This window comes from Mauremys reevesii, linkage group 2, assembly GCF_016161935.1.
Source record: "Mauremys reevesii isolate NIE-2019 linkage group 2, ASM1616193v1, whole genome shotgun sequence".
NCBI lineage: Eukaryota > Metazoa > Chordata > Testudines > Geoemydidae > Mauremys > Mauremys reevesii.
In genome coordinates, this window is record NC_052624.1 from 228,895,870 (window position 1) to 228,922,323 (window position 26,454).

Genomic DNA, 26,454 nt, shown 5'->3' on the forward strand with positions numbered 1-26,454 from the left:
GAAATGAGGAAGGGAAAGAAACAGCCCATTCTTCCCCACAGGAGGAGGGCTTACTAGTGAGAGGGGTAGGAGGAAGGAGAGGGAGCTCATGGATCGAGTGGATTGAGAATTATCCAACTAAATGTTTTTTCATTAGAAAATGTTTATTTGTTGAAATTGAAACTGTTCATGAAAAAGGGTCAGTTTGAACAAATCTCTTTATTCAAAAAATTTTGGGGAAAAAAGTTTGGAAATGATTGAAATCTGTTTTCAACATTTTCTAAATGCAAGGTTTCATTGTCTGATGGAAGAAGCAGGTGGTGGGTGGAGAAATCAGGTAGATGAAGGAGGGAGGAAGTCGGTAGTTGGTTGCTTTTTATGTTTTTCAAGATTACAGGCTGATAAGTATCTTCATAGCAAGTCAGAGAGCGGGTTTTCAGTCCTGCTTCCTTCTCTAACTTTTGTTCCTTTTCCCTGCTCTTCAACTCCAAGCTGTTGGAGCACACTGTCTGTTCCCAGTGCTCCTCCATTTTCTTTTTCAGTCGGCTTCCATCCTTTTTGTGCCACTGAAAAATACCTCACAGAAGACACTAATGACCTCTTCCTCATCCAGTCTAAGGGTGATATCTCCTTACCCATTATTCTTGATATTTCTACAGTCTTTGGCCTCTCAACCCCCAACTTCTACTTGGGACCCTTTCATCCCTGGGTTTTTGTGTCTCTCATCTTTTCTTGGCTCACCTCTGACCTTGCTGACCACTTCTTCAATGTAGTCTTCAGTGAACCCTCTTGTTCCTTCTCCTACCCTTTCTCTCTTGTGTTTGCTATAGTTTTGTCTATAATCCTTTCATTTTCTTCACCTGACTTCTAACCCCTGGGTGACCTCATTTGCTCCCATGATCTCTCATACCATCAATATATTGCTGACCTGCCCCATCACACTTCTCAATTCCTAATCTCTTCCACTCTGCTCAGGCTCACATCCTTCCTCACCTTTCATTGTCTTGTCCTGGATATCATACTGCTTCTTCAAGCCTATCAACATTTCATCTTTACTCCTATATAGTTCCCTCTGTCTCATTTCTCCTCCCCCCTCCCAAGAAAATGCTATTATCCCCTCAGTCACTTAAAAGCCTTGGGGGTTATCTTTCACTCTTTCCTTTCTTTCTGTCCTCACATCCTGATTATTATTTAGTCTTGTCACTTCTCCTTCTGAAACTTTACTAAAATCCATTGCTTCCCCTTTTCACTGCTGCTAAGGCCTACATTCATGATTTGGTTCTCTTACCTGGATTACTGTAACCTCCTCTCTTCCTGCATCATTGACTCTCTCCCTACCCCCATCAATCTGTACAGAATGCTAAAATACTCTTCCTTTTCTGCTGCTTTTGCCATGTCACCCCTCCTTATGTTGCTTCACTGATTCTCTGTATGATGTTAAAATGCTTCAACTTCATTTTCAGGTCCCTGTACAACTGACCCCTTGCCAACACTTTTTTTCTACATACAGCTCTCCCTACAACCTATGCTGCATCATAGCTTCTTACCTTGCTGCTCCTTTCATCTCTCTCTCCCACTTGCATCATCATGCCTTTTTTCACGCTGCCCCCATGTGGTGTTTAGATGCTGCTTGTATTATTAGAACTGGGAGCACTGGCTGTTGGGAGTCTGAAAGGACAGGAAACAGGAAGGAGGAGGGAGGAGTTGAGGAGGCTGAGTGAGAGTAACAGAAGGTGCAGCAGCAGCGTGGTACAGAGGATTCCACTGTAAAAATAAAGTCCTGTTGAAGTTGTTAGTACATTGCCTGGTTGATACAACACCCCATGTGTGTGATCTCCCTTTCCCTGTGTCCAATGGGTGCATTCAAATGCCTCATTTATAACCCACTTAATTCATGATGCTTCTACAGCTGATGTTTAACCTAGTGCTATCTGCTTCTTTTCTTTTGCTCTGTCTTATTGCTAAATATACTGATCTATCATTTTAAGCTTCATTCACATTTGTTTTGCATATTCTTATTTGGAATTATATTATTTTCTTCCCCTTAATTATCTGTTGCCATCATTTCATCAAGTGTTTAATTTAATTTAGATTGTGAGCTATGTGGGGCATGGCTCTTGCCTTTGAATTTCTGTAAAACTTTACACAAATGTACTGTTCTTTTTATAAATATTAATAACAGTAAAGACAAATGGAGGCTGAGTAGTGTTTCCAGATCTTCTGATGTGCAATTTTTTGGTGTGCAAGCCTTTAATGGACAACCTTTTTTTCTTAAAATCATTGGGTCAGATTCTCAAGTGGTGTAAACTGATATACCTTTATTGACTCCATTGTTGTACTTAAGGATTCTGCAGGAGTGAGTAATTGAGAGAGTTGTTAGGGGAGTATGTTGATTGACAGACATAGAAAAATGCTGATATATCCCTCATTGTTGGTTAGCAGAAGCAAATGGTTGAGAAAAGAGGGGTTTATGTGTATGATATATTATAATGCAAATGATGTGCCTGGGGAAATTAACAATGCGTTTCCTAAAAGCTATTTTTCATGATGAAGCCAGGCCTTGGCTGAGCATTACAATTTGTGGAAGCTATTCATTTTGTTTCAAGCATCAGGAGGCATAATGTTGGTTTTTTTTATTGTATTTATTAGAACAGAAAATACATTATTTTCATGGTAATGTTTTGTTTTTTTTTAAATTCAGTTGTATAAATGTTATATAGAAAAGTATATTTATAATTGCATACAAAACAAACTATGTTAAAAACATTATTTAGGTTGTAAAGTCAAGCACTCAAAAGTTAGGAAATGCCAGATTTGCTTTTGCTGTGCAATCTTAATTCTCTCTCCTTGTGCATCCATTACGTGCACTGAATGAGACTGGAAAAAAACAGTATTATGATCATGTAACTAAAAACTGTGCCATAATTCACATTCACAAAGAGCTGAATTAAGATTGCATGAGCAACTCTGTATCTGTCATTTACTAGTTTTTGTGTGCTTTTTGATGATTTTGCAACCTACATATTTTTATTTAAAATATTTTTTATAGAATTTTCTAGTTGAAAAAAAAAAAGGAAAAAGGAGAAAACCAAATGCTATTACATGCAACTGCAACAAGTCCCCTGTTGTTCATAATCAACAAGGTTTGAACCCCAAAACTTTGGCACTGCCCGACTGCTACCACTTGAGCTGCAGGGCTAATTACGTTAGCATTAGAAAGTTGTTATCCCAGTGGAGGGGATGGGCTGCTGGTACCGATCAGAGGAAGCCTGGTTACGTCAGGCTCGCTCTTTCCCCTCTTCTCTGGGAGACACCTCATGTGGTTCCCAGAGATGAATAGATGGGTTCCTAGGACCATGTGCTGAGTCTGCAGATGGCTGTGGAAGGAGCCTGGCCTGGTTTTCCTACCTTGCCTCCCATGCTACAGTTGCTGTAGCAGCTCCCAGGCTTTCCCAGTGCAGTGTGTGCTGATGTTGATGCTTTGGCAACAACATGGTCCCAACCTTAGAATGTTCATGTTGAGTTATTATTTTGATATGCTGCCAAACTTTTCCTGAGGCATGCAAGTAACAGAATAACACAAAAGAAGGGAAGTGGTGTTTTTCAAGAGTTTATAACTCCATCAAAATTTGAGTGGCAATACATGAGACAGTGCAAGTGCCCTCCTTGGACCCAAGAGCTTTCCACACACCAAATTTCAAGCAATGGAGATGTTAGAGCATCTCAGAAAAAGGTTTCAACAATCTCCTGTAATAAAAATTTTAGGCAACCTAAATAGAGGAGCTCTTGCCAGCACCCACTATAATAACAGCACATAAAATATGGAAGTATTATCTTGTGATTATGGAACTGGTCTGGTAGTCTGAAGATCTGGATTCTTTTTCAAGCTCTGCAATGGACTTCTTGTGTGACCTTGGGCTAGTCACTTAGGCCCAGATCCTCAAAGGTATTTAGGCTCCTAAATTCCACTGAAATCAATGTAAGTTAGGAGCATAAATAAAGTGGAGATAATAGTATTTCCCTTCCTAACATAGTTGCTGTGAGAATAAATATATCAGTGTTAGGTGTTCACATACTACAGCAATAAGTGCCATAGAAAATTTTTTAAATAGTATAATAAATATAATATAAAAATTATTGTAAATTTCTCCTCCTCACACACATACACTCTCTCGTGTACACTTTTGAGCACCAGAACGAGTCTTCAGCTGAATATTTAGACATCAGTTTCCTGATTCTGTGAACAATAAATTCTGACAGTTACTGATGTTTCCCAGCCTATATATATAATACTTGGCTGCATTCCATCTTATTAAAATGCAGAGTTATTGAAAGGATACCTGCATGTCTGCTGAGATTTATGATAAATCTCAGCAAGCATTTCGGCAAAGGTTTCAGTTTTGGAAAATCCCATCTCATTATACAAAACTGGGCTGAATTACAAAAAAGGATTTGCAAAGTATAAAGCTCTGAAGTTATTAGGATGGTTTCTGGCTGCCCTTTGGATTTTCCTGCCTCTTAAAGAAAGTTAGTGGTGAGATACTGTTGACCTTAAATCTTTTTTTATTGCACAGTGGTAGTTAATTCAAGTTTTAATTTATATTTTTCATGAAATGATTTTTGTTGTCACTTGGGTTTTGCAAATATTTCTGCCCAAAGGAAAGGCAGATAATTCTGTTGAAAGATGTTCATTGTAGACAAGGGCACTACTTTTGGTGTGAAATATTGCTTGTTTAGCAGATTTCCAGATAAGATTCATAGACGAAAGTACTAACATCAAAATTTTAAAGACGTGTTGTAACTAAAAAGGAAGTAACATTAATGAATAATAAAATGCATAATGCTTGTTCATAAGATAGAATATAGTAAAGTTAATAGATTTGAAAATTTAAGATATTTGAAAACAAAAACATACTATACTGTATGTGCTAATGCTGACATTTCTGCATTTGGAAGAATGGGTTATAGGTAAGGCTACGTTCTAGTCTAGGGTATTTTTAGTAAAAGTCACAGACAGGTAACAGGCAGTAAACAAAAATTCAGAACCCATGATATGTCCATGACTTTTATTATATACCCCTGGCTAAAACTTGTGTGTGTGTGTGTGTGTGTGTGTGTGTGTGTGTGAAGGAGGGCGACCCGAGGGTTGGGGGGGATGGGCGGGCATTGGCACATGGCCTGGAACCCCCACTGGTGCTGGGATGTGTGTGTGTCTGTGTGCTGGGGCTGGCAGGCTCCCTACCTGGCTCTGCACCTCCCCCCTTAGCAGCAGCAGAGTTTCGGTGTGGGAGGGGGTTGGGGGTTGGGGCATGGGATGGGGTGAGGCGGGCTCTGGGCGGCGCTTACCTGAGGGCCTCCCCGAAAGTGGTGACATCCACCTTGCTCAGCTGCTAGGCAGAGGCATGGCTGCCTCTGCCTCCAGGCACTGCCCCCGCAGCTCCCATTGGCAATGGTTCCCGGCCAATGGGAGCTGCGAAGCCTGTGCTCTGGGCAGAGGCAGCGTGCAGAGCTGCCTGGCCATGCCTCCGCCTAGCAGCTGAGTAGGGGATGTGGCTGCTTCCGGGGAGCCCTGCAGGTAAGTGCTGCCCAGAGCCCACTTCACCCTCTCCTGTGCCCCAACCTCCTACCCCCTCCTACAACCAACCTGCTGCTGGGGTGGGGAGGAGATGGCCTGAGACTGCCTCAGCAGCATCCGGTGCAACTGGTGCAGGGGCTGCCTGAGCTGCCCTTGAGCCAGGTGCACTGGCCACTGCAGAAGTCACGGAGATGATGGAAAGTCACGGACTTCCATGACCACTGTGACAAACCCGCAGCCTTAGTTCTAGGTAACCAAATCCAGTCTGAAATCAAAGAAGGTTTTATTATTTTGTTCATTTCTATTTGTACTAAAGTTAACCAATAATTCTTGTGATATCTTCTACTTTATTCAGCTAAAGCCCAGTTAAGATAACTCCTTATTAGGTGGAACCAAGGAAAGCTTTGGAATGGAGACTTGAACTACCTTCTCTGAACTTAGTTTCCTTGGTCACTCCAGGTCAAAACTGAGGTCAAGGCATACTGGTTGTGTAGTGTGGGAAAGCTACAAATAATAGATTGTCTGTGGTTATATAGAGAAATTCAAGCTCCAAGGCTGTCAATCTAACACTATTCAAAAACACTAAATTCACTGAAGGCTTCTTCGGCAGGGAATACAATATACGGAAATACAACATAGCTTACAATCTGTGTGGATTTTGATTGTCAAAATTAGAGAAACAATACTTTAAATTCTTTGTTCTTCTGTTTGTTACAGGAAGAGCGGAGGAATTATAGTGGGGAGTCTAATAAAAAACAATAATATTTTAATTCATTTCATGCTACTCTGAGAGATTTCTCCCCATTATCTATTTCCAGCTGACTATCATAGCAGTGGCCACATTGTTGTTAATGGCTGGAAAATCCACAACACAGCAAAGAACAAATGGTTTGTATGCATGGCAAAAACTTCTGAAGAGAAGCAAGAATGGCTGGAAGCTATTCTAAAAGAGAGAGAGAGAAGGAAAGGTGGGTGAATAAACTTTACATTGCATTTCATTTCTGGCAGACCATGTTACATTTGTATTTTCATTAAAAGTACAGCCAAGTGGCAGGCTCCAGATAGGGCAGATTCATGATGTTGGGTCAAATTGTCTGTGAAGCACTGGTGTAATAACCACTTGAAACACATAAACCAAATTTCAACCAGGAAGGACATCATTGCTGAATGTGACTCCAGCTATGTGTGCTGGTAACTTGTGCTATTGTTGCAGTGGTCTACAAACATTTTATCTCATGCCCCTCTTATCCCATTCTGCATCCCCTCTCCCCTGAGCCAGGACTGGGAGCAGGACTGTGGCTCCTGGAGGCGGGGGGGGGCATGGACAGGGGTAAGGGTGCCAAGGCTGGGGCCACAGATGGGGGTGTGGCCGGGAGCAGAGCATCTGCTGGGCCCCGAGCGTAGGGCTGGCAGCTGGGACCGTGGGTGTGGGGCCAGCAACCAGGGTACGAGGTGTGGAGCTCTGGGCATGGGCCCGGCAGCTGGGGCCGGGAGTGGAGCTGGGTGGAGCTCCCTTCCCGTTCCCTGTGGGGGCTGGCCTAGGCCTCAGCTGTACCCCCCAAACATGTGTCTCCTCTCCCTAGGGGGATGCACCCCACAATTTGGGGACATGTGAATTATGGGAATCTGAAAGCTGCCTTGGTCTGAAGCTTTACAGTCCCTGGGGCAGATCTTCAGCTAGTGCCATTGAGGCCAGTTGAGCTATGACAATTTACACCATCTGAGGATCTACCCCATAATGTCTGCTAATGTGTCTGTATTTACTGGTGCCATCCTGGGACGAGCTATTTATGCTTTTGAAATGAGCCAGCTGGCTGTATTGGGCCTTCATGCAGATGAGCCACGCTCCAGGTAATGCAAATGACAGCTAGTTCATACCCCCGAAATGCTAATAAATGTGATTAGCCTAAGTTAGTGGCCCACCATTGTCACCGGGAAGGTAGTGTAATTTGATACATCAGTTCTTCATGATCCTGATTTGCAGCAAAGACTATCTTCTGAAGCATAAAACCAGGACATGTACATTTCCCCCTCTCCCAAAAAGTCACACCAGAAATACAAGTATGAAGTATGACATCATCCCTACACCCATATCACACCCCAAGCGGAGGAAGATGAAAATCCACATCTTAGGCAAAATCATTCCTAAAAAGCTAAATGTGGGTGGAAGAACCTTAGACAACATGTAAACCTGATTTCAAAAGTGGCCATAATCCCAGGTACTCACGGGGAACACAGTGCAGGGTAGAAAACTAAGCCAATGAGAGACAACACAGCACCAACTTACATAGCACTAACTTCAGCTGCCAGCAAACATATAGAATCATAGAATATTGGGGTTGGAAGGGACCTCAGGAGGTCATCTAGTCCAACCCCCTGCTCAAAGCAGGACCAATCCCCAGATTTTTACCCCTGTTTCCTAAATGGCCCCCTCAAGGATTAAACTCACAATCCTGGATGCTCAGACCACTGAGCTATCCCTCCCCCCCATATCATAGGAAGTAACAAGATATGGAGTCTTGATGATGAAAGGAAGGATGGCCTTGTGGTTGGGGCATTGGTCTAGGGCTCGAGATTTGGTTTCATTTCATGTCTCTGTCGCAGATTTTCTGTGTGACCTTGATCAAGTCACTTAATCACTCTGTGCCTCAGTTCCCCATATGTAAAATGATGATAATAATACATTCTTTCTCCCATCCTTTATCTGTCTTTTCTATTTGGGTTGTAAGATCTTCAGGGCAGGGACTGTCTCTTATCATAGGTTTATACAGCACTAAGCACTCCAATCTCCACTGGAGAATCTAGGCACTAATATATAAAAGTACTAATAATAAATATGTAGATGTACTGATAATAAATAATGGTGAACAAGAGGGAAACCCAGGTTCATAAAACAAGAAAGAAATCTATCTGCTTTTGGTTTAGGGCCTTTCATGCAACTTGGTCAGAGAGGTTTCAGCCAATCAGGCCAGACAACCTGGGTACTATCTAACTTGATTTGCTCTGCCTCCTTACTGACATCTGTAGTTCACACATTAAAAGTGAGGCCATTTGAAAAGTGTTTCATGTTGATATGCTGTCGGCTTTTATTACCCATCTTGGTGTTATAAAATTTTGCTGTTGAGTTGCTTCCAGTAGAGAGGTGCCTGATGATGATCAGATCCCTGTGCAGGCTTCACTGGGCCAAATTGGGGATTGGTCCTGCTTTGAGCAGGGGGTTGGACTAGATGACCTCCTGAGGTCCCTTCAAACCCTGAGATTCTATGAGTCTATTAAATGAAAATGCAAGATTTGAACACTCCAGAACTTTGGATTTCAGAGTGGAACTTTACAATGTGGGCCCATATTGTCATGTCTGCAGTTTCTCTCAACTAATGGTTAATAGCAATACTTTTGCCACTGAAGATATAACTACAATATAAGGAGGAAGTAAATAGAAAGAGAGAGGGGAAGGGGATGGAATGGCAGATGAAGAAATAAAGAGAGACTGGGGCAACAGTCATATTGGGTCCCAGCACAGAATCTAACAAACTGTTCCTTAAATGCTCATCTTCTGACAACTCATAAACTTGCTCTATCTCCTCCTACCCAGACAATTTCCAAAACAGCTGTATAAACACCTCTTGTTCGGCAGGATGTATCAACTTAATTACAAGCAGGATGCCGGATGACTCATGAACCAAACAAACATCTTTACAGAATTCAAATACTTTAAAAGTAACTGTAAACAATTTCCCATTCACCATGAATAAAAAGATGCTTTAATTCTGTGTTTACTTAATGAGACATGAAACCAAATTTTTCTGTTCTATGTGTGTGCAATTCTGATGAAGTTTGCACGCACATAACTGAGAACAGAGTTTGGCCCACTTTCTAAAAATCAAAAAGGGGAGAGACACAATTCATTTAATTAGGGTCATAGTAGTAATAATTTGAAAAATTGTAATATATTCTTTTCCATAGTCCCTCTAGCAACTGTAGGATATAAATGTTATGGATTGTAGCTAAACTTTTTCAAGCTTTTTTACTTACCTTTAAGCAACTTGTTACAATTCCAAATCTAATAATGAAAGAGACCTGGTTGCTTTATCTTTCCATCACAAGTTGTGCTATTGAACTGCTATAACTCCAGTCTATCACTGTGTTGTCTAATCAATTTAGAATAAGGCTTGCTTCTTAAATGCCTTACTTAGGCAGCGCTCTCACTGACTTCCTTAGACGTTTTGCCCAGATAAGGAGGTTATGAGCAGATGCTTTCCTTTGCGGAAGGAACTAATTGACACACAACCAGGAAATCCAACATGAAATTGACCAGTGGAGAAATTCTTATAGTACAGATAATGATTATAGGAAAAAGACTTGGACCAACTAGGAGTTAAAAAGAAACTGAACACAGAGAATGTTGATCTCCTGGGATGTTGGTCCCTTTCAACTCCTTAAACAAAAATGACACCTTTTTCTTGCTATGGCAATCTTTCCCAGATAAATAAGGTGAAATGCTAAATCAAAACCAACTATGTGAAAGATATTGAGAGAAATTCAACCTGTATTGGTTCCTGAAATCAAGGTAAATGCTACTGAGCAAAATGGAAAATAATGCTATAGCTGAAGTATTGGGTTTATTGTAGCTATTAATCTTCTAACTTGAGCTATGGACCAGGACCATTTTATACCACTATGTTTCTGGTGTAATGGGAACTCCAACTATATCAGGAGATTTTATATAAAAAGGATTGCAATACAGTTTGTTGGCTTTTATGCAATCACCTAGGGAATGCAGGAAGATACATGTAAGCTGTCTTTATTAATTTAATAAATAATAATAATAATTTTTGATGTTGTGCATTTACTCCTTTATTTTAAAAAATGAAGGCACGTAATGTGAGTGTAATGCATCAGGATGCCATTTGACCCATATATTCTAAGGGCAGTATACTGGTTAAATTATTTTTCCCCAGGAGTGAACATATTTGTATTTGGTTAATCCATTTGTCTGGATTATCAGTATCAGGTGAATGTTTAGTGAGAAACATTTCTGTATTGATGTTAAATGATATATTTTATCAGCTTTTTTCCAACTAATACCACTGTTATCTTTGTTTTGTTTATATTTGCAGATTAAAAAAAATAAATAACCTATTACTCATACAGAAGATTTCCAGTTTTTAAAACTGAAAAAATCTGAACTCAGATAACTTGAGAATATGTTTCTATAAAATACATACAAAAAATTATACATTGTACAATTTTTGCAGAGTTCAGAACCATTTATAGAGAAAGAGGGACGGCTCTACAGTTTTTGCCGCCCCAAGCAGCGTACCGAATTGCCCCCGCGGACGGTGGGGGCAGTCCATATGCCGTTAGGGCAGCAGGCGCATTCCCGTGGCGGTGGCAATTCCTTGGCAGCTTCTGTGTTTAGCTGAAGCTGCCGCGGACCGCTAAGCATAGAAGCTACTGCCAAATTGCCGCCACCGCGGAAATGCGCCTGCCGCCCTAAGGGCACACGGACTGCCCCAGCCGTCCGCAGCGGCAATTCGATGCACTGCTTGGGAGCAAAACAACACGGACTGCCGCCCCTTGCAGAATGCCGCCCCAACACCAGCTTGGAGTGCTGGTGCCTGGAGCCGGCCCTGTAGAGAAAGTGAGTTAGCTGTGATGATTTCCAATAGTTTCTGGGGGCACAAGTCTTCTTGCGTGGTCAATTCATCATGTAGTTCAAGGAAAATATGTTCTGAATAGCACTAAGGCTATATTTTACTCAAAAGAAGTAATAGTGGGTGCATAAGAAAAACACACACACACAAAAAGAGGAAAAAATTAACAAACTGAAAAGCATGTAATTTTTTTTGTAAAAACTGCGAAGTAAATAAAAATTCAAACACTAATTTCTATTTGTAGAATAGGATGAACTAAACTTGCCTTTCTACAGTGAAGAGTATGTGTGAAGATTCATTAGTCTTTGTACAGAGCTTTAAAAAGATAAAGCAGTAGTACAAGCATAAGTACAAATTATATAAGATATCTATCTATCTATCGTATAATTTGTACTTATGCTTGTACTACGGCTTTATATATATATATAAACACTATATATATTAGTGTTGTGCTTTTCACTGGTTTCAAGTGTGTGTGTTTGTGTGTGGGGGGGTATTCTCCCCTCCCCCATGTTTGAGAAAAGCTTTTTCCATTTTTCAACTTTTATTGTGTTTTAAACAATAATTTCTATTTATGATTTATATATATAAGATAAATCATAAATAGAAATTATTGTTTATAACACAATAAAAGTTGAAAAATGGAAAAAGCTTTTCTCAAACATGGGGGAGGGGAGAATACCCCCCCCACACACACACACTTGAAACCAGCGAAAAGCACAACACTGATATTTCCTACTGTGATATCATTGTAAGAGAGAATAAATATATGCTGTCAGGAACTTTCACTGATTGTCACTTTACTGTAGGGAATTTATAAATAACATTCTAATATATTCTCAGATATTTTTGGAATATTTTATTGTTTATTTCTATGGAGATTTGTTGTTTATATTAATATTAGCATCTAAGTACTCATTAAGGTAATTTAATGTGTCCAGTTATGATGCTGCTTATATACACTTAAATATTTATTTTTTATGCTTGTTACTTATATCTAAAATTTGAAAGATAATGGTGATAGCTGGGAAATGTTTTATAAATACAAAAGCATTTTGGATTTTGTTGGCAGGTTTAAAATTGGGTATGGAACAAGATACTTGGGTGATGATCTCTGAGCAGGGAGAGAAACTCTACAAAATGATGTGCAAACAAGGGAACCTAATCAAAGACAGGAAAAGAAAACTAACTACTTTTCCCAAATGTTTTCTGGGAAGGTACAGTATGCATTTTTATCATTTGGATTTTAAGCAGCTAGAAACATGTTTTAAATCTTGTATAGTATTATCTGTAATTAAGGTTGAAAGAAGCTTCCTATTATAGGCCCAATTTTCTTCCATTCCCTAAATTAACCAAAATTTAAATCAATCTGTCTGAAATTTCACAGGTATAATTTTATTCCAAGATAGAACATTTCTGGAAGATAGATGTAAATTGGCAAAGGCACATTGTACACATAAGTGTACATCAGATGAAGTGGTGTCACTTTTTGAACTTGGAACATTTTCCTAACTTATTTAATTTGATTTATTATAACTTCAGAATGGCTTGGCCTGAGAACTGCAAAATTGTTTTAGCTGTCAGTCTTATGCCTTTCAAGAACTTATTGTTTGTTTGGAAGGAAGGAAAGTCAGGAGTTATTAAATTTGGTTTATTAGGAGCCCTGCATGTTGGTTTTAAGGACCTTAGAAAGTCCACTCCTGTTTGAGGTGAGCCTCTTAAGAATGCTATATGACACAGATGGTATAATATGACACTCTAAAAATGAGCCAATGATGCAAAGTTCTGTTCCAGCCTTCGTCCTCCCCTAACCCTAAGAAAGATTAGCACTTATGAAACATTTACAGACATCACTTAGTGCTTCCACACAAGTACTTAGTGATGTAAGTATTTAACATTGCCCTTATTTTACAGAAGAGAAAATGAAAGCTTGGAGATGATAAATGACTTTTCCAAAGTCACTCAGCTAGTGAGTGTAATAACCAAAATTAAAGCCCATGGGTGAAATCCTGGCTCCAGTTGAAATCAGTGGCAAAACTCCAATTGATGTCAATGAGGCTAGCATTTCACTCCAGCCCTCCTGATTCATAATGTAGTTGGCATGGAATAAGAACATAATGCTCTTTGATGTAAATCATTTGGTCCATAATATTCAAAACTGGCCTCTAATTGTGGGCCCTCAAATTTTGGGTGCACAGTCTAAGATTGCTTAGGACTGTATATTTAGCACCAGGAAAATTATTCATACTTATTGAAACTTCTCTATCAAATAAATATCACTATATTACTTGCTATGCTTGAGAATATCATTTGTCTGTTTTGAAAAAAACATTAAATATGCACTATTGTTGCAGTAATGTATCTAAAATGTTTGTTCTTATTGATGCTGTTACTTACTGTTATAAAGAAACACACCTAAGGAAACTCTGGTTTAATTTCCTATTTAGTATAGCAATTAACTGTCTGAATCTTACAAGCTACCAGCAGGCTGATGTTGTAAAGGTGGTGAAGGACATCACAGTTAGTTTTGTGGTATAATAAAAATAGGAGAAAAACATTTTTTTAAATACATGATTTACTAACGTGGTAGAGTAGACCAGTACATGACAGGGTTTAGGCTTCAACAAGGAATAATATTTTAGAACTGTAACTTGTGCAGTTATATGCCAAATGTGGAGATTAGACTCAATTATTAGTGTGTAAAACAGGGATTTTAGTCTTGCATTAAGTGCAAATTGCAGTTCAATCTGAAGTACAGAGCAGTATCAACACCTCCATACTATATATACAGAAAGAGGGAGAGAGAGAACATGATGATCTGATAGAAAGTTTCTGTTGATAAGATTGGGATGGAACTTTAATCATAAGTGGGACAACATACTTGAGTTATGCGGATGATTCCAAACAAGTGCTGATGAACTTTTTATACCACATCACACCATGTTTTAAGGTTACAGGAAAACTATTTTAGAAATACTGCATTGTAAAACATTTTGATGCTATTTGCATCCCTCCACCAGCAAAACCAGGTTACCATGAGACCAATTGTACAGAGACATATGAACCCATAAAAAACTCTAAAACTGACTGAAAATAGCTTTTCTTGAAGGTCAGATATCAAGATCCTTTTTGGATAGAAGCAAGTGATGGGTTCCAGAGTGAACATGAGTTGTCCTTTCCTAACTTTCCAGCAGTATAAAGTTCCTATTTCTAGCTGTGCAGGGTGATCAAGTATGGGACCTTAAACCTTTCACTGGATTAGTAATCAGTATTGCCTGTCTTCTGCAAGGGGTCAATGTAATGTTGGGAGAAAATTCCATATTTGGGGGAATTTTTCTAGGATGTAGGTTTAAAAAAGACAGGGAGATTGTTCAGAGGTTTAGAAAATTAGAAGCAGTCTCAGAAGAGATGGGTTAATGGGCAAAGTGCAGGTGAGGTAGCCAAAGATGTATGATAAATTGTGAATTTTATTTATTGCAAGGTTGGTGCAACTTATCACATGGATATCTTCACCATACGTGTTGTGTGTATGCAAGTGTGTTTGATATAAGTGCCAACTATGTAAATAATATATTAGACAAAAATACATTTAAAAAAGATAAGTAAGGTTGTAAAGTCAAGCACTCAAAGATTGATGTTGTAATGCCAGAATTAGTTTCCCAGGCAATCTTAATTAACTCTTCCCTTGTGCGTAAGCATTATGATACAATCTGTAATGACATGATTATATATGTTACATATTTTATCCCCAGAACCCTTGCCTCAATCATTGCACAAGATGGACAGTGCTCATTTAATGAGCAGTTAAACACTGTTTTATTTTCTCCTTGTTCTTCAGTGTGTGGTTCCAGGCATTATTTACTGCACACTATTCAAACCCTGCTCTGAAGACAGAATTATTAATTTTCTCCTGTGCTTTTTTATGATCATCACAATAGTATCTCTGTGTACTTTGCAAACATGAACAAATTTATTTTCACAATACCCCTGTAAGGTGAGGAGGTGCTACTATCCCCATTTTAGAGATGAAGAACTGAGTTATAGAGAGATAATTAAAGTCAAAAGTTTCCGCTAATTCTGGTTGCCCAATTTAAGACAACTGACACCTGAGTTTTCAGAATACTTGGCACTATATAACACTTTATGTTCAAAGCACAACTCTCATTGATTTGTGAGGACTTGGCACTTCTGCAGCTTAGAACTTGGGGTCTCAAATTGGGCACACAGAAAATGAGGAACATCCAACTAGTGACCACCTATGAAAAGTTTGGGTTAAGTGAATTTACTAGCATCACACTAGAAGTCTGTGGCAGGGGCAGGGATAGAATCCAATTCTCCAGGGCTGCATCTAACAGTCTAAACCAGGGGTCAGCAACTTTTCAGAAGTGGTGTGCCAAGTCTTCATTTATTCACTCTGATTTAAGATTTCACGTGCCACTAATACATTTTAACGTTTTTAGAAGGTCTCTTTATATAAGTCTATAATATATAATGAAACTATTGTTGTATGTAAAATAAATAAGGTTTTTAAAATGTTTAAGAAGCTTCATTTAAAATTAAATTAAAATGCAGAGCCCCCCGGACTGGTGGCCAGGACTCGGACAGTGTGAGTGCCACTGAAAATCAGCTCACATGCCGCCTTTGGCACGCATGCCATAGGTTGCCTACCCCTGGTCTAAACCATGAAACAATTCTTTCTCTTCTTGGAATCCCTGCCTCATTCACTACACACTTTCCAGTTTCTTGCACAAATGGGGCAGGGGTCCTCTTGTATTAATTGAAATGGAGTATGTGGATCCAAAGAGTTAAAAGTGCTAATTGAACCCAGTCCCTGTCCAGCATTAAACAATGTTAAACAAGGTTTGCAATTTGGTATACAGAGACCTCAGCCTGCTTAGCACACTGCCAAACACACCATTAAAAATCCCTTTTAACCTTTTATTAAAGATACAGAAGAGAAGAAGGAAAAACATTTAAAGCATTTGAAATCTAAAGTATTAAGTAAGGCTTTCAGTCTAACAGCTCTTATTCCCTTTCTTTCTAGAGCTGCAGAAAGTCTTTAGAAGAAAAAGAACCCCTTGTTTAACAGCCTCTTAGATGGTATTAAAGATGTTAATAACCGTCCTTTGGGGGTGGGGTGGGGGAAGAAGAATTTTGTTGAGATGGGCTGAAGCTGCTGCTGTTGCTCTTGTTGTTAAAGTCCAATCCCATTTCCCAGAAGACAAAACAAGGCAAATACACACAAAAAAGGAAAGATAAAAAAAATAGCAAAGGTAGAAAATGCAGCTTCTGTTTCTGATGTTGACTTTCACTTGCATCTACAGTACTGGAAAAACACAGGCCCAACACACAGTGTTATCAGCATCTTGGAGACCTGACAAACTTGTACCAGAAATGGGGTGTTTAGGGCATTGCTTTTAGCTGCCACTTTCAAGTCACAGGCTTACAGCAGTGTTGCAAAATATAGAGTCTTGGCTGGCTAAGCTAAACTCTTATTAGAAAGAAGAAGAAAGAGAGAGAAAGGAAAGAGAAGAAATAAGATAGGGAAGCAAAAGAACACTCGGGAGGCAAACAAAGTCTCACATCCCAGGTGGTGTTTGGGATTCAGCTGGAGCTGGTGGATGTGGAAGTGTCATCTGTGTCCTTCTCACCCAGTCCTGTCTGGACATCCCTCAGGATCAGAATAATGAAGGCCCCCGGGGTCCCAGGAAAATGTGGACTCGCAGCCTTGATGTTGAAGCTTGTTCCAGTAGCCATATTTTCTCCCAAAGTCTCTTTCTTTAGGGACCCAAAAAGGGAGTGAGGGGTGGAATGTTCAATCCCCTCATTATTTTATTCACCAATTAGGTCTTAATTCCGACACACTAATTTTGGTTCATTGATTTCTTGTTCCACAATTTTCTCTTTTACCAAGCATAATCTTTACACAGTCCTCGAGTGATATTAGTAGGCTTTTTCATTCTGGACTAATTCAGTCTTTCCGTCTCACTTTTCATACTTTTCCCCCCTTTAACATTTGTTGTTATAGGTTATTGTGACCTTTTATAAACTTACCATCACTTTTCACGCTTGAGCTCACAATTAGACCCAATTATCACAACAATCCTACAGACGAGAGACTCCTTCACATACATCCCTGATTCATCCCCAGAGCAGGCCATGCTGTGAACTGAGTAAGTTAGGGATCCTGTGTTAGAAATAGTATGTGATTACGTATTAAAAGCCTGTATTATAATCCAGACACACAAAGGCGGTGAATTAAGGTTACATGGGCAACCTTAATTCTGTCACTTCCTAAGTTTTGAGTGTTTGACTTTGCCATCTCAGTAATACTCTTTTAATATAGTATTTTGTGCGTGTGTAATTTCCTAGGTTACTAATAAAACATGTATTCCATCATGTGGCATCACATTGACACCCACATGCAATATCAGCAGGGTTGGAAACGTTATGTCTACCACATAGACTTCTGCCACTTGACCTAACAGTGTGACTGATAATGATAGTAAGTTGACATCGTCCAGGTAACTAGAAAAAGATAAGAGACATACTTTGCCAGTGGATTTCACAGATATTTGCTGACAGCAAAGGAATGATGAGACTCAGCAGACTTGGGTTCCATTCCAGGTTCTGCAGGGGAATGTGCTCTTGTGGGTACAGACTCTTTTGGCCTGTATCCATCCCAGTCATGTTTCTTCTCCACCCTGGCCTCTCATTCTAGTCTTAATCTTTTTACCTATCCAGTCCAGTGTCCAATCCTCAGGCTTCTCATCCCAGTCCTAGTCTCCTTGCTTATCTGTTCCCAGCCCTGATTCCTTGTTTCCTCCCACACCCGGCTTTTTAGGTCTTAATTCCTGATCTGTCTCTCCCCTCCCTTCTCATCTCCAGTTGCTTACTCTGCCCCTGCCCATGTTTCTGGTCCACAGTAGCTCCTAGGCCTTCTCATCTCCTTTCCTACAGATGTCTCCCTCCCATCACCTCCTTTCCCCTGCTCCACTGGTTCTGAGTCCCATTTCTTTGTCCAGCTAGTCCAAACCTCTTCCCACCAGCCTCCAGGGTCCCACTCCCAGACTCTTTTTTTCCCCAATCTATCTTGTCCCCTTTGCATTTGATTTAGGAAATTTCCTCATCCACACTGCCCAGGCTCAGCAGGATGATCACTAAGAACACCGGAGAGAGAATCTTCAGTCTCTCAATTCTGATGCCCGAGGCCCACCGTGGCCTACAGAGCCCAGAGCTGCAATTGCAGAGAGAGTCCTGCTCTGACCCCTGCATCCAAGGCTGGAGCATGACAGAGCATTGCAGCTAAAACTTCCATTGTCACTGAGCAAGTCTCTACTGGGCATATAAAAACTGAGATATTTATATACTTATAACTTGGCCAAATTTGGGTGGATTTTCCCAGAGATGTCAAAAAACATTTCCATCACACAAAGGACATCTGCCCTCTGCCAAATTTAAAGTCCCTGCTCTAAAGAAGAGAGACATTTAAAGGGTCTCAGGAAAAAAAAAAACACCAGGGGCAAGACAATGTATTTTCCTCTAATCTTGTTGTCAGAAGCAGCTGAACTGTTTTGGCTGAAATTTTCCAGAAAAATGTATCCTGTGGCAGACACCCACCGTGGAAAATTTCAGCCTGACAGTTAAAGTTTGGCAAAGTTATAAGTAACTGAAAACACGGTCTTATAATGGGAAGTATCCCTCAACCTTAACAGGAGTGACTACGAGCTCTGCATGTAAGAAATATAAGTGGAAAATGAGAATATGTTGGAAATACTGTTATGCAGAATATGTTGAAGAGTGTTATGTCAGTATGAATACGGCTCATTGCAGTCTGCTAAATGAATAGTGTGGGGAATATTATACAGTATTGCTTTCTAGAGTTAAAGCCTTAAAAATATTGGAATTGTTTTGTATGTGTGTGGTTTTGTTTTGTAATCTAGTGAGTTTGTGTCCTGGTTACTGGAAACTGGAGAAATACACAAATCTGAAGAAGGTGTTCATCTTGGCCAAGCTTTGTTAGAGAATGGCATTATCCACCATGGTAAATATATTTTATTTCAACATATATACATATTTTCAAGATAATTTATGTTTGTATTTGTTGTTATTTTTAACATTCTTTTCTGATTAACACAAAACTGGTTTGTCAGTAGTTAACATCGAAGGGTGAATCATAGAATCATAGAATCTCAGGGTTGGAAGGGACCTCAGGAGGTCATCTAGTCCAGCCCCCTGCTCAAAGCGGGACCAAACCCAACTAAATCATCCCAGCCAGGGCTTTGTCAAGCCTGACCTTAAAAACCTCTAAGGAAGGAGATTCCACCACCTCCCTAGGTAACCCATTCCAGTGCTTCACCACCCTACTAGTGAAAAAGTTTTTCCTAATGTCCAACCTAAACCTCCCCCTCTGCAACTTGAGACCATTACTCCTTGTTCTGTCATCTTCTACCACTGAGAACAGTCTAGAACCATCCTCTTTGGAACCCCCTTTCAGGTAGCTGAAAGCAGCTATCAAATCCCCCCTCATTCTTCTCTTCTGCAGGCTAAACAATCTCAGTTCCCTCAGCCTCTTCTCATAAGTCATGTGCTCCAGCCCCCTAATCATTTTTGTTGCCCTCCGCTGGACTCTCTCCAATTTATCCACATCCTTCTTGTAGTGTGGGGCCCAAAACTGGACACAGTACTCCAAATGAGGCCTCACCAGTGCTGAATAGAGGGGAATGATCACATCCCTCGATCTGCTGGAAATGCCCCTACTTATACAACCCAAAATGCCATTTGCCTTCTTGGCAACAAGGGCACACTGTTGACTCATATTCAACTTTTCGTCCACTGTAACCTCTAGGTCCCTTTCTGCAGAACTGCTGCCCAGCCATTCAGTCCCTAGTCTGTAACAGTGCATGGGATTCTTCCGTCCTAAGTGCAGGACTCTGCACTTGTCCTTGTTGAACCTCATCATATTTCTTTTGGCCCAATCCTCTAATTTGTCTAGGTCCCTCTGTATCCTATCCCTACCCTCCAGCATATCAACCACTCCTCCCAGTTTAGTGTCATCTGCAAACTTGCTAAGGGTGCAGTCCACACCATCCTCCAGATCGTTAATGAAGATATTGAACAAAACCGGCCCCAGCACCGACCCTTGGGGCACTCCACTTGATACCGGCTGCCAACTAGACATGGAACCATTGATCACTACCCATTGAGCCCGACCATCTAGCCAGTTTTCTATCCACCTTACCGTCCATTCATCCAGCCCATACTTCTTTAACTTGCTGGCAAGAATACTGTGGGAGACTATATCAAAAGCTTTGCTAAAGTCCAGAAATAGCACATCCACTGCTTTCCCCTCATCCACAGAGCTGGTTATCTCATCATAGAAGGCAATTAGGTTAGTCAGGCATGACTTGCCCTTGGTGAATCCATGCTGACTGTTCCTGATCACTTTCCCCTCCTTTAAGTGGTTCAGAATTGATTCCTTGAGGACCTGTTCCATGATTTTTCCAGGGACTGAGGTGAGACTGACTGACCTGTAGTTCCCTGGATCTTCCTTCTTCCCTTTTTTAAGATGGGCACTACATTAGCTTTTTTCCAGTCATCCGGGACCTCCCCCGATCACCATGATTTTTCAAAGATAATGGCCAATGGCTCTGCAATCTCATCGGCCAACTCCTTTAGCACCCTCGGATGCAGCGTATCCGGCCCCATGGACTTGTGCTCGTCCAGCTTTTCTAAATAGTCCCGAACTACTTCTTTCTCCACAGAGAGCTGGTCACCTCCTCCCCATTCCGTGCTGCAGAGTGCAGCTGTCTGGGAGCTGACCTTGTCTGTGAAGACAGAGGCAAAAAAAGCATTGAGTACACTAGCTTTCTCCACATCCACTGTCACTAGGTTCCCTCCCTCATTCAGCAAGGGGCCCACACTTTCCTTGACTTTCTTCTTGTTGCTAACATACCTGAAGAAACCCTTCTTGTTACTCCTAACATCTCCGGCTAGCTGCAACTCCAAGTGTGATTTGGCCTTCCTAATTTCACTCCTTCATGCCTGAGCAATACTTTTATACTCCTCCCTGGTTATTTGTCCAATCTTCCACTTCTTGCAAGCTGTTTTTTTGTGTTTAAGACGAGCAAGGATTTCACTGTTAAGCCAAGCTGGTCGCCTGCCATATTTACTTTTCTTCCTACACATCGGGATGGTTTGTTCCTGCAACCTCAATAAGGATTCTTTAAAATACAGCCAGCTTTCCTCGACTCCTTTCCCCGTCATGTTATTCTCCCAGGGGATCCTGCCCATCAGTTTCCTGAGGGGGTCGAAGTCTGCTTTTCTGAAGTCCAGGGTCTCTGTTCTACTGCTCTCCTTTCTTCCTTGTATCAGGATCCTGAACTCGACCATTTCATCTTCACAGGGTAGTGGCATGCATGGGGGGACCCACTCCTACCTTCTACTAAGGGTTCCTATCTCTGTGAACCCTAAACAACTAGGGTATCTGCCCCATAATTCAAAGCCAAACTTGCTTTCTTTTCTTCTCAGAGCCTGGCCTCCCTGGAGAGTCTTTTTCCTTGGGTATTTGACCTCAATTCTGGGTTCAAACGTCTTCACTCTTGGAAGAAGATATCCATAGATCTCCTTTCTGGGCCTTTTTCTCACTTCTGGCAGGTTTCTCCAGTCCACCAAGGTTCTGATTCTACCTTAGGGGACCTCCTTGCAGGTCTCACCTCACTCTAGGCTCTCCCCCACCCGTGCCAAGAGTAGTCCTTTGTATATTACCAACACAAAGCATTCAAAAATTGTAGTCAGGCACCAAAAAGTCATGAGATTAAAGAAAAGCAATAAATATAGGATTCTTTTTATTTGCCTTCTGTTGTTGGAGACTTTAGAGTTCATATTTTCTGGCTTCTTCTCTGCAGCAATGAGGGCTAGAGGTTTCTTAGAAATTGAAAGCTGAGGTAATAACACAATTGCAGCAGTTAAGGGTTTTAAGAACCCCCAACACTCAAAAAACCATGCAAGTTGGCAACACTGCCTTTGTAATGGTCAGGAGGCTGTCACTTGACTCTGGCACCTGTACTTCATTCTCAACTTGGCCTGTTGATCCTTAGGGCTAGTCTGCATAGAGGAAAAAGCCTGCAGTACCTGGTACACACTAGCTACTCTGCACAAACTCCCCATGTGGCTATGAAGAGTGGCTTTGTACTCATTAGCATAATACACTTTGGTAGTCTACTAAGCTAACCTGCCTGAGTGCACGCTTAAGTGCACAGTAAGAGTGTCCACAAGGGGAGTTAGTGTGGATTAGCTAGTGTGCTTTAAATTCACACCCTAACTTACTCTGCACTTACTTCTGCATGTAGACAAGCCCACAGAGGAACATTGATTCTTAAAATTGCCATACCTTTGAACAGGGTTGGCTGGCCCAGGCCCCACTCTTCCCCTCCCTCTGGCTTAAAGGGGATAGATGACTAATACATAATCCTGAAAATATTTTTTTTCCCTACAAACAGGGAAGTGACATTTCTCCAGATTAAACCCATCTAAGTACTTATAGTACCCATATCTCAGCAGTGTTGTGGAAAATTGACCACACGGTTGATTTTAGATCAGACAGCCTGAGGCTTCTTTATTGTATACAAGCATATATGCAAGGAGAGACAGCATGGCCCCATGTAAGGGGGCAAGCCGTTCTGCCCTCCTTAAATTTTAGGTAGCTTATAAAGATTAAAACCACACACAAATTACACATACTTCCATATTAATTACCTTATTTGGAATACATTGCAAAATTAATATAGGACAAAAGCAAAAACAAGCGTTTCGTCCACTAGGCCCCCCTGTTACTCACTGTCTGTTCTCTTGCGGTCAGCCACCTTTCTAACACAACTATTGTGGGTATATATTTTATAAGCCTGGCCATTGCAAATTATGCTACTTGGGGACTTTATTACTCTGCCCCCTTATGCCCTTTATACACACAAAGCCATTGTTCCATTTCGGGAACTTTTCACTGTGACTCCTTTTACCTCTTGACGCACAGAAGCAATTTTCCATCACTCTTTCATCACTCTGTCCCTTTCCTCTCTGCCCTTTATACACAGAGACAAGCTGAACCAAAGTTCAACACAGCCTAGAAACAAGCTTATTCAAAGTTTAGGCCTAAAAGCCTGGCCAAAGTTGTAAGCCCACCATATTTTCCCTCACAGCAGTATAGGTCTTATCCGATCCAATCCATCTCAGAATGAATATAATGAGAGTTGGATCAGGCCCCCTGATTGCTTGCCAAGTGTTATAGGTGTAACTATAGGTAAAGTTGCCCAACACTTTCCATTATAAGACCTTGATTTCAGTTGCTTATAACTTTTCCAAACCCTAACTGTTCATGCTGATATTGTCCATGTTGGGTGTCTTCCTTGGGCCAATTTTTCAATTTTGGGAAAATTTTAGCAAAAATGTTTCAGCCATGTCGCAGATGGAGGTTAGGGAAAAATGTTAAAAACATTTTTACAGCTATTTCATAGGGAAGCTCTATCACCTCACTGCTTTGGAGTAGGGAGTTGAAATTTGGCAGAGGTGTGGCCTTTGGGTCAGGGATGTGCTTTTTGCCATCCCTGAGAAAAGCCACCCAAATTTGGCCAAGTTATAACCCTCTGAAAAATCAGTTTGCACATGCTCAGTTTGCACATACTCTGAGTATGCTCAATTCCACCACAGCCAACCAGACTGTGCATGCACTGTCCCCACAGAGCAATGGAACATGCTCCGGCCCTGGGATGCAAGGACTAAATAGGATTTTCCTGTAATTGTTCCTTCTGGTAGTGAGAGGCTGCAGCGTCACCAACATGAGAATTGAGAGCAGGAAGACTGTCTTTCCTGTAGTCTCAGTGCCCGCCACCACTGCCCCCCTGCTGGCATCCAGGTAGAGTGGTGGAGAAAGAGGAAGAGAATTAAATGCTATGGAGTAAGGCACAGAAGGCTTGGTTAGGGTGGGAGGACATGAAGAACTGAGGGGAATGGGAGATAACAGACAACTTACTTCTGAATCTCTCCACATGGATTTTTATTGGACCAAATCAAGCCAAATACCTGTTCTGTGCTGTGGAGAATGAACAGGAGACACTGAGGGGCCACCAATGCCTGAAGGCCCTGCAATGGCAGGGAACTGAGTAAGAGGGATATGTCCAAAGGATCCTTACAAGTGATCCTGCTCAGTGCTGCGGAGGAAAGCAGGAAACCCCCAAAGTCTCTGCTAATCTGACCTGGGCAAAAAATCCCCAAATCTGGCAATCAGTTTGACCCTGAGCATGTGAACAAAAACCAGCCAGCCAAGCGTCTGGGAACAAAGATTATCTGAATCACCTCAGAGCATCAGTTCACCTCATCTGCTGTGCCGCCTCCAGCTGTGAACAATACCTGATGTTTCAGAGGAAGGCAATAAAACCCATAAAATCTGGATCTGGCCAATTGTGTATCAGAAGGGGAAAAAAATCCTTCCTGATCCCTGCAGCTGACCATTTCAACCCCTGAATCATGAGATTTGATAATAGTCATTGTTTCAATGCTGAACTGCAAGATCTCAACATGGCGAGGGCAATGAAGAGCATCCTGTTGTCACCATGGCCTAGAAGGAAGGGATGTAATGGGGAAGGGAAGGGTTTGATGGCTTTTCTAGGCACTAAAGGCAAGGATGCAGGACAGTGGTTGAGTTAATATAAATCCTGGGGATAGTGCCTTTAGTGAGCTCGGTGCCTACGCAACATAAATCTGAAATGTCACTGCCCTGAACAGCTCACAAACTAAATAAAACAAGAAAGACAAGCAATAAAATTCCATCTGATCTTTGCATTGTGGTGTCAGAGCAAAACACATTTGCTGCGCTGTGTCCCTTTTGTGTCTGTTGGGCTTGGCTGAGGGGCTCTGATCTCTCTCTCTCTCTCTGTACATATACACACACACAAAGGATGCTTATGCACAGATAGAAATGTGGAAAAATACATTATTTTAATAAAAGTACTAAGCTCTTCTGGACTATTGACTGTGCTTGTCCCTTCACCATTCTGAGCCCCGGATGGGAGCTATGGCAATGGAAAGGTGGTGTCTTTCCCCGTGGGATATCCCAAGGCTATCGTTGCCATTGTAGCACCCTCTTAAAATTGCTCCTGTCTGAGGACATTGCTGCATTTCAGCTGATTTCTCCCCAGACCAATATTCTAGTCTTTTTGCACATCCCCATCAACTCCAAGTAGAACTGAGTCCTTATTATTTCCTTTACAGCAGTTATTTCCTGTTTCTTTTAGAGGGGATGTCATAAAGTCATGGGCAGTGGGGCCAGAAAAACTCACATGGGCAACGGTTTTATTCTTTTCAGAAAAGTTTTGGGCCAAGACATTTGAGATATGAAAAAAATGACCCCTGAATTTGAGGGTAAATGGAACAAGGGACCCTCCACCCCAAGATCTGTCTTTTTTCAATTTTCTAGGTTTATTCAGTCCCCACATCACTTATTTTCTCTCCAGTTCCACACCTCACTCACCAGAGACCTGGACCCCATCACTCCTGAATTTAACAGGGATTTTGAGTCTGAACCTGAGTTTGCCTATAAAAATTCATTGCCTCCATGTCGATAAAGAGCTGAACCAAAACTCCAGAACCAACAGTCTATCCTTTTGGGGTGTCAGAAATCTAAATCCAGATCAGAATTCTGCATTCTCTGATAATGACCCATTGCTTAATTTGGGATCAGGGAGGTCCTCGAGCCTCTTCTACACAAAGAAAGAGAGAGTGAGCCCAGGAGAGCTGACAGTCATCTCCACTAGCCCCTTTTAAGTCCTTTCAAGAGGCTCTCGCTGTACTTACCTCGTGGGAGGCCATATGCTTTAATGGCAGTCCCCATTTACCTGCTATGCCTCTCTGTCTCTATTCATTGCCCAGCCTGACATTGTGATCTGAGGGGCAGGGCCTGGTCCTGATAGAACATCCAAGACAGATGATGTCATCAACATTGTGACATCCAATTGGTGAGTCCAGCCCTCTGAAAGTGCTGTCCAATGAGATCTTTGCATTTTGACTGACTTCTCCATCAAAGTCCTGGCCTGGCTCCCTGCTCCCAACTGCTAAAATCCCTAGGGAGCTCAAAATTGAGTGAGTGGAGTTGCGACCTGACACACGGGGTCACAGAGCCACTCAGGGTTGGCCTGGCTGCCCCCCATCATGGTGAGCAGTGCCTTAAGCAGCAGATGGCTGAATAGCAAGTCC

At 41.3% G+C, this 26,454-nt stretch overlaps 1 protein-coding gene and 1 long non-coding RNA gene across 9 annotated transcripts in view; one reads left to right on the forward strand and one right to left on the reverse strand.

The window, feature by feature from the left end:
• PREX2 (phosphatidylinositol-3,4,5-trisphosphate dependent Rac exchange factor 2) overlaps window positions 1–26,454 on the forward strand; it is a 290,193-nt gene that overhangs the window by 110,348 nt on the left and 153,391 nt on the right. For all 5 annotated transcript variants that reach the window (XM_039522705.1, XM_039522703.1, XM_039522702.1 and 2 more), the window contains 3 exons: window positions 6,373–6,522; window positions 12,281–12,425; window positions 19,152–19,252. In XM_039522705.1, the coding sequence (XP_039378639.1) occupies window positions 6,373–6,522; window positions 12,281–12,425; window positions 19,152–19,252 (396 nt within the window). The remainder of the gene's footprint in view (window positions 1–6,372; window positions 6,523–12,280; window positions 12,426–19,151; window positions 19,253–26,454) is intronic.
• On the reverse strand, window positions 180–26,149 carry LOC120397153. Of its 4 annotated transcripts, none has more exons than XR_005593690.1 (4): window positions 26,097–26,130; window positions 17,263–17,377; window positions 1,527–1,647; window positions 180–545 (listed from the first exon to the last, which is right to left on the reverse strand). It is a non-coding gene; the product is annotated as an uncharacterized LOC120397153 (long non-coding RNA). The 4 variants fall into 4 exon arrangements; XR_005593691.1 differs by having other exon boundaries at window positions 26,056–26,124; XR_005593689.1 differs by lacking the exon at window positions 17,263–17,377 and having other exon boundaries at window positions 26,056–26,149.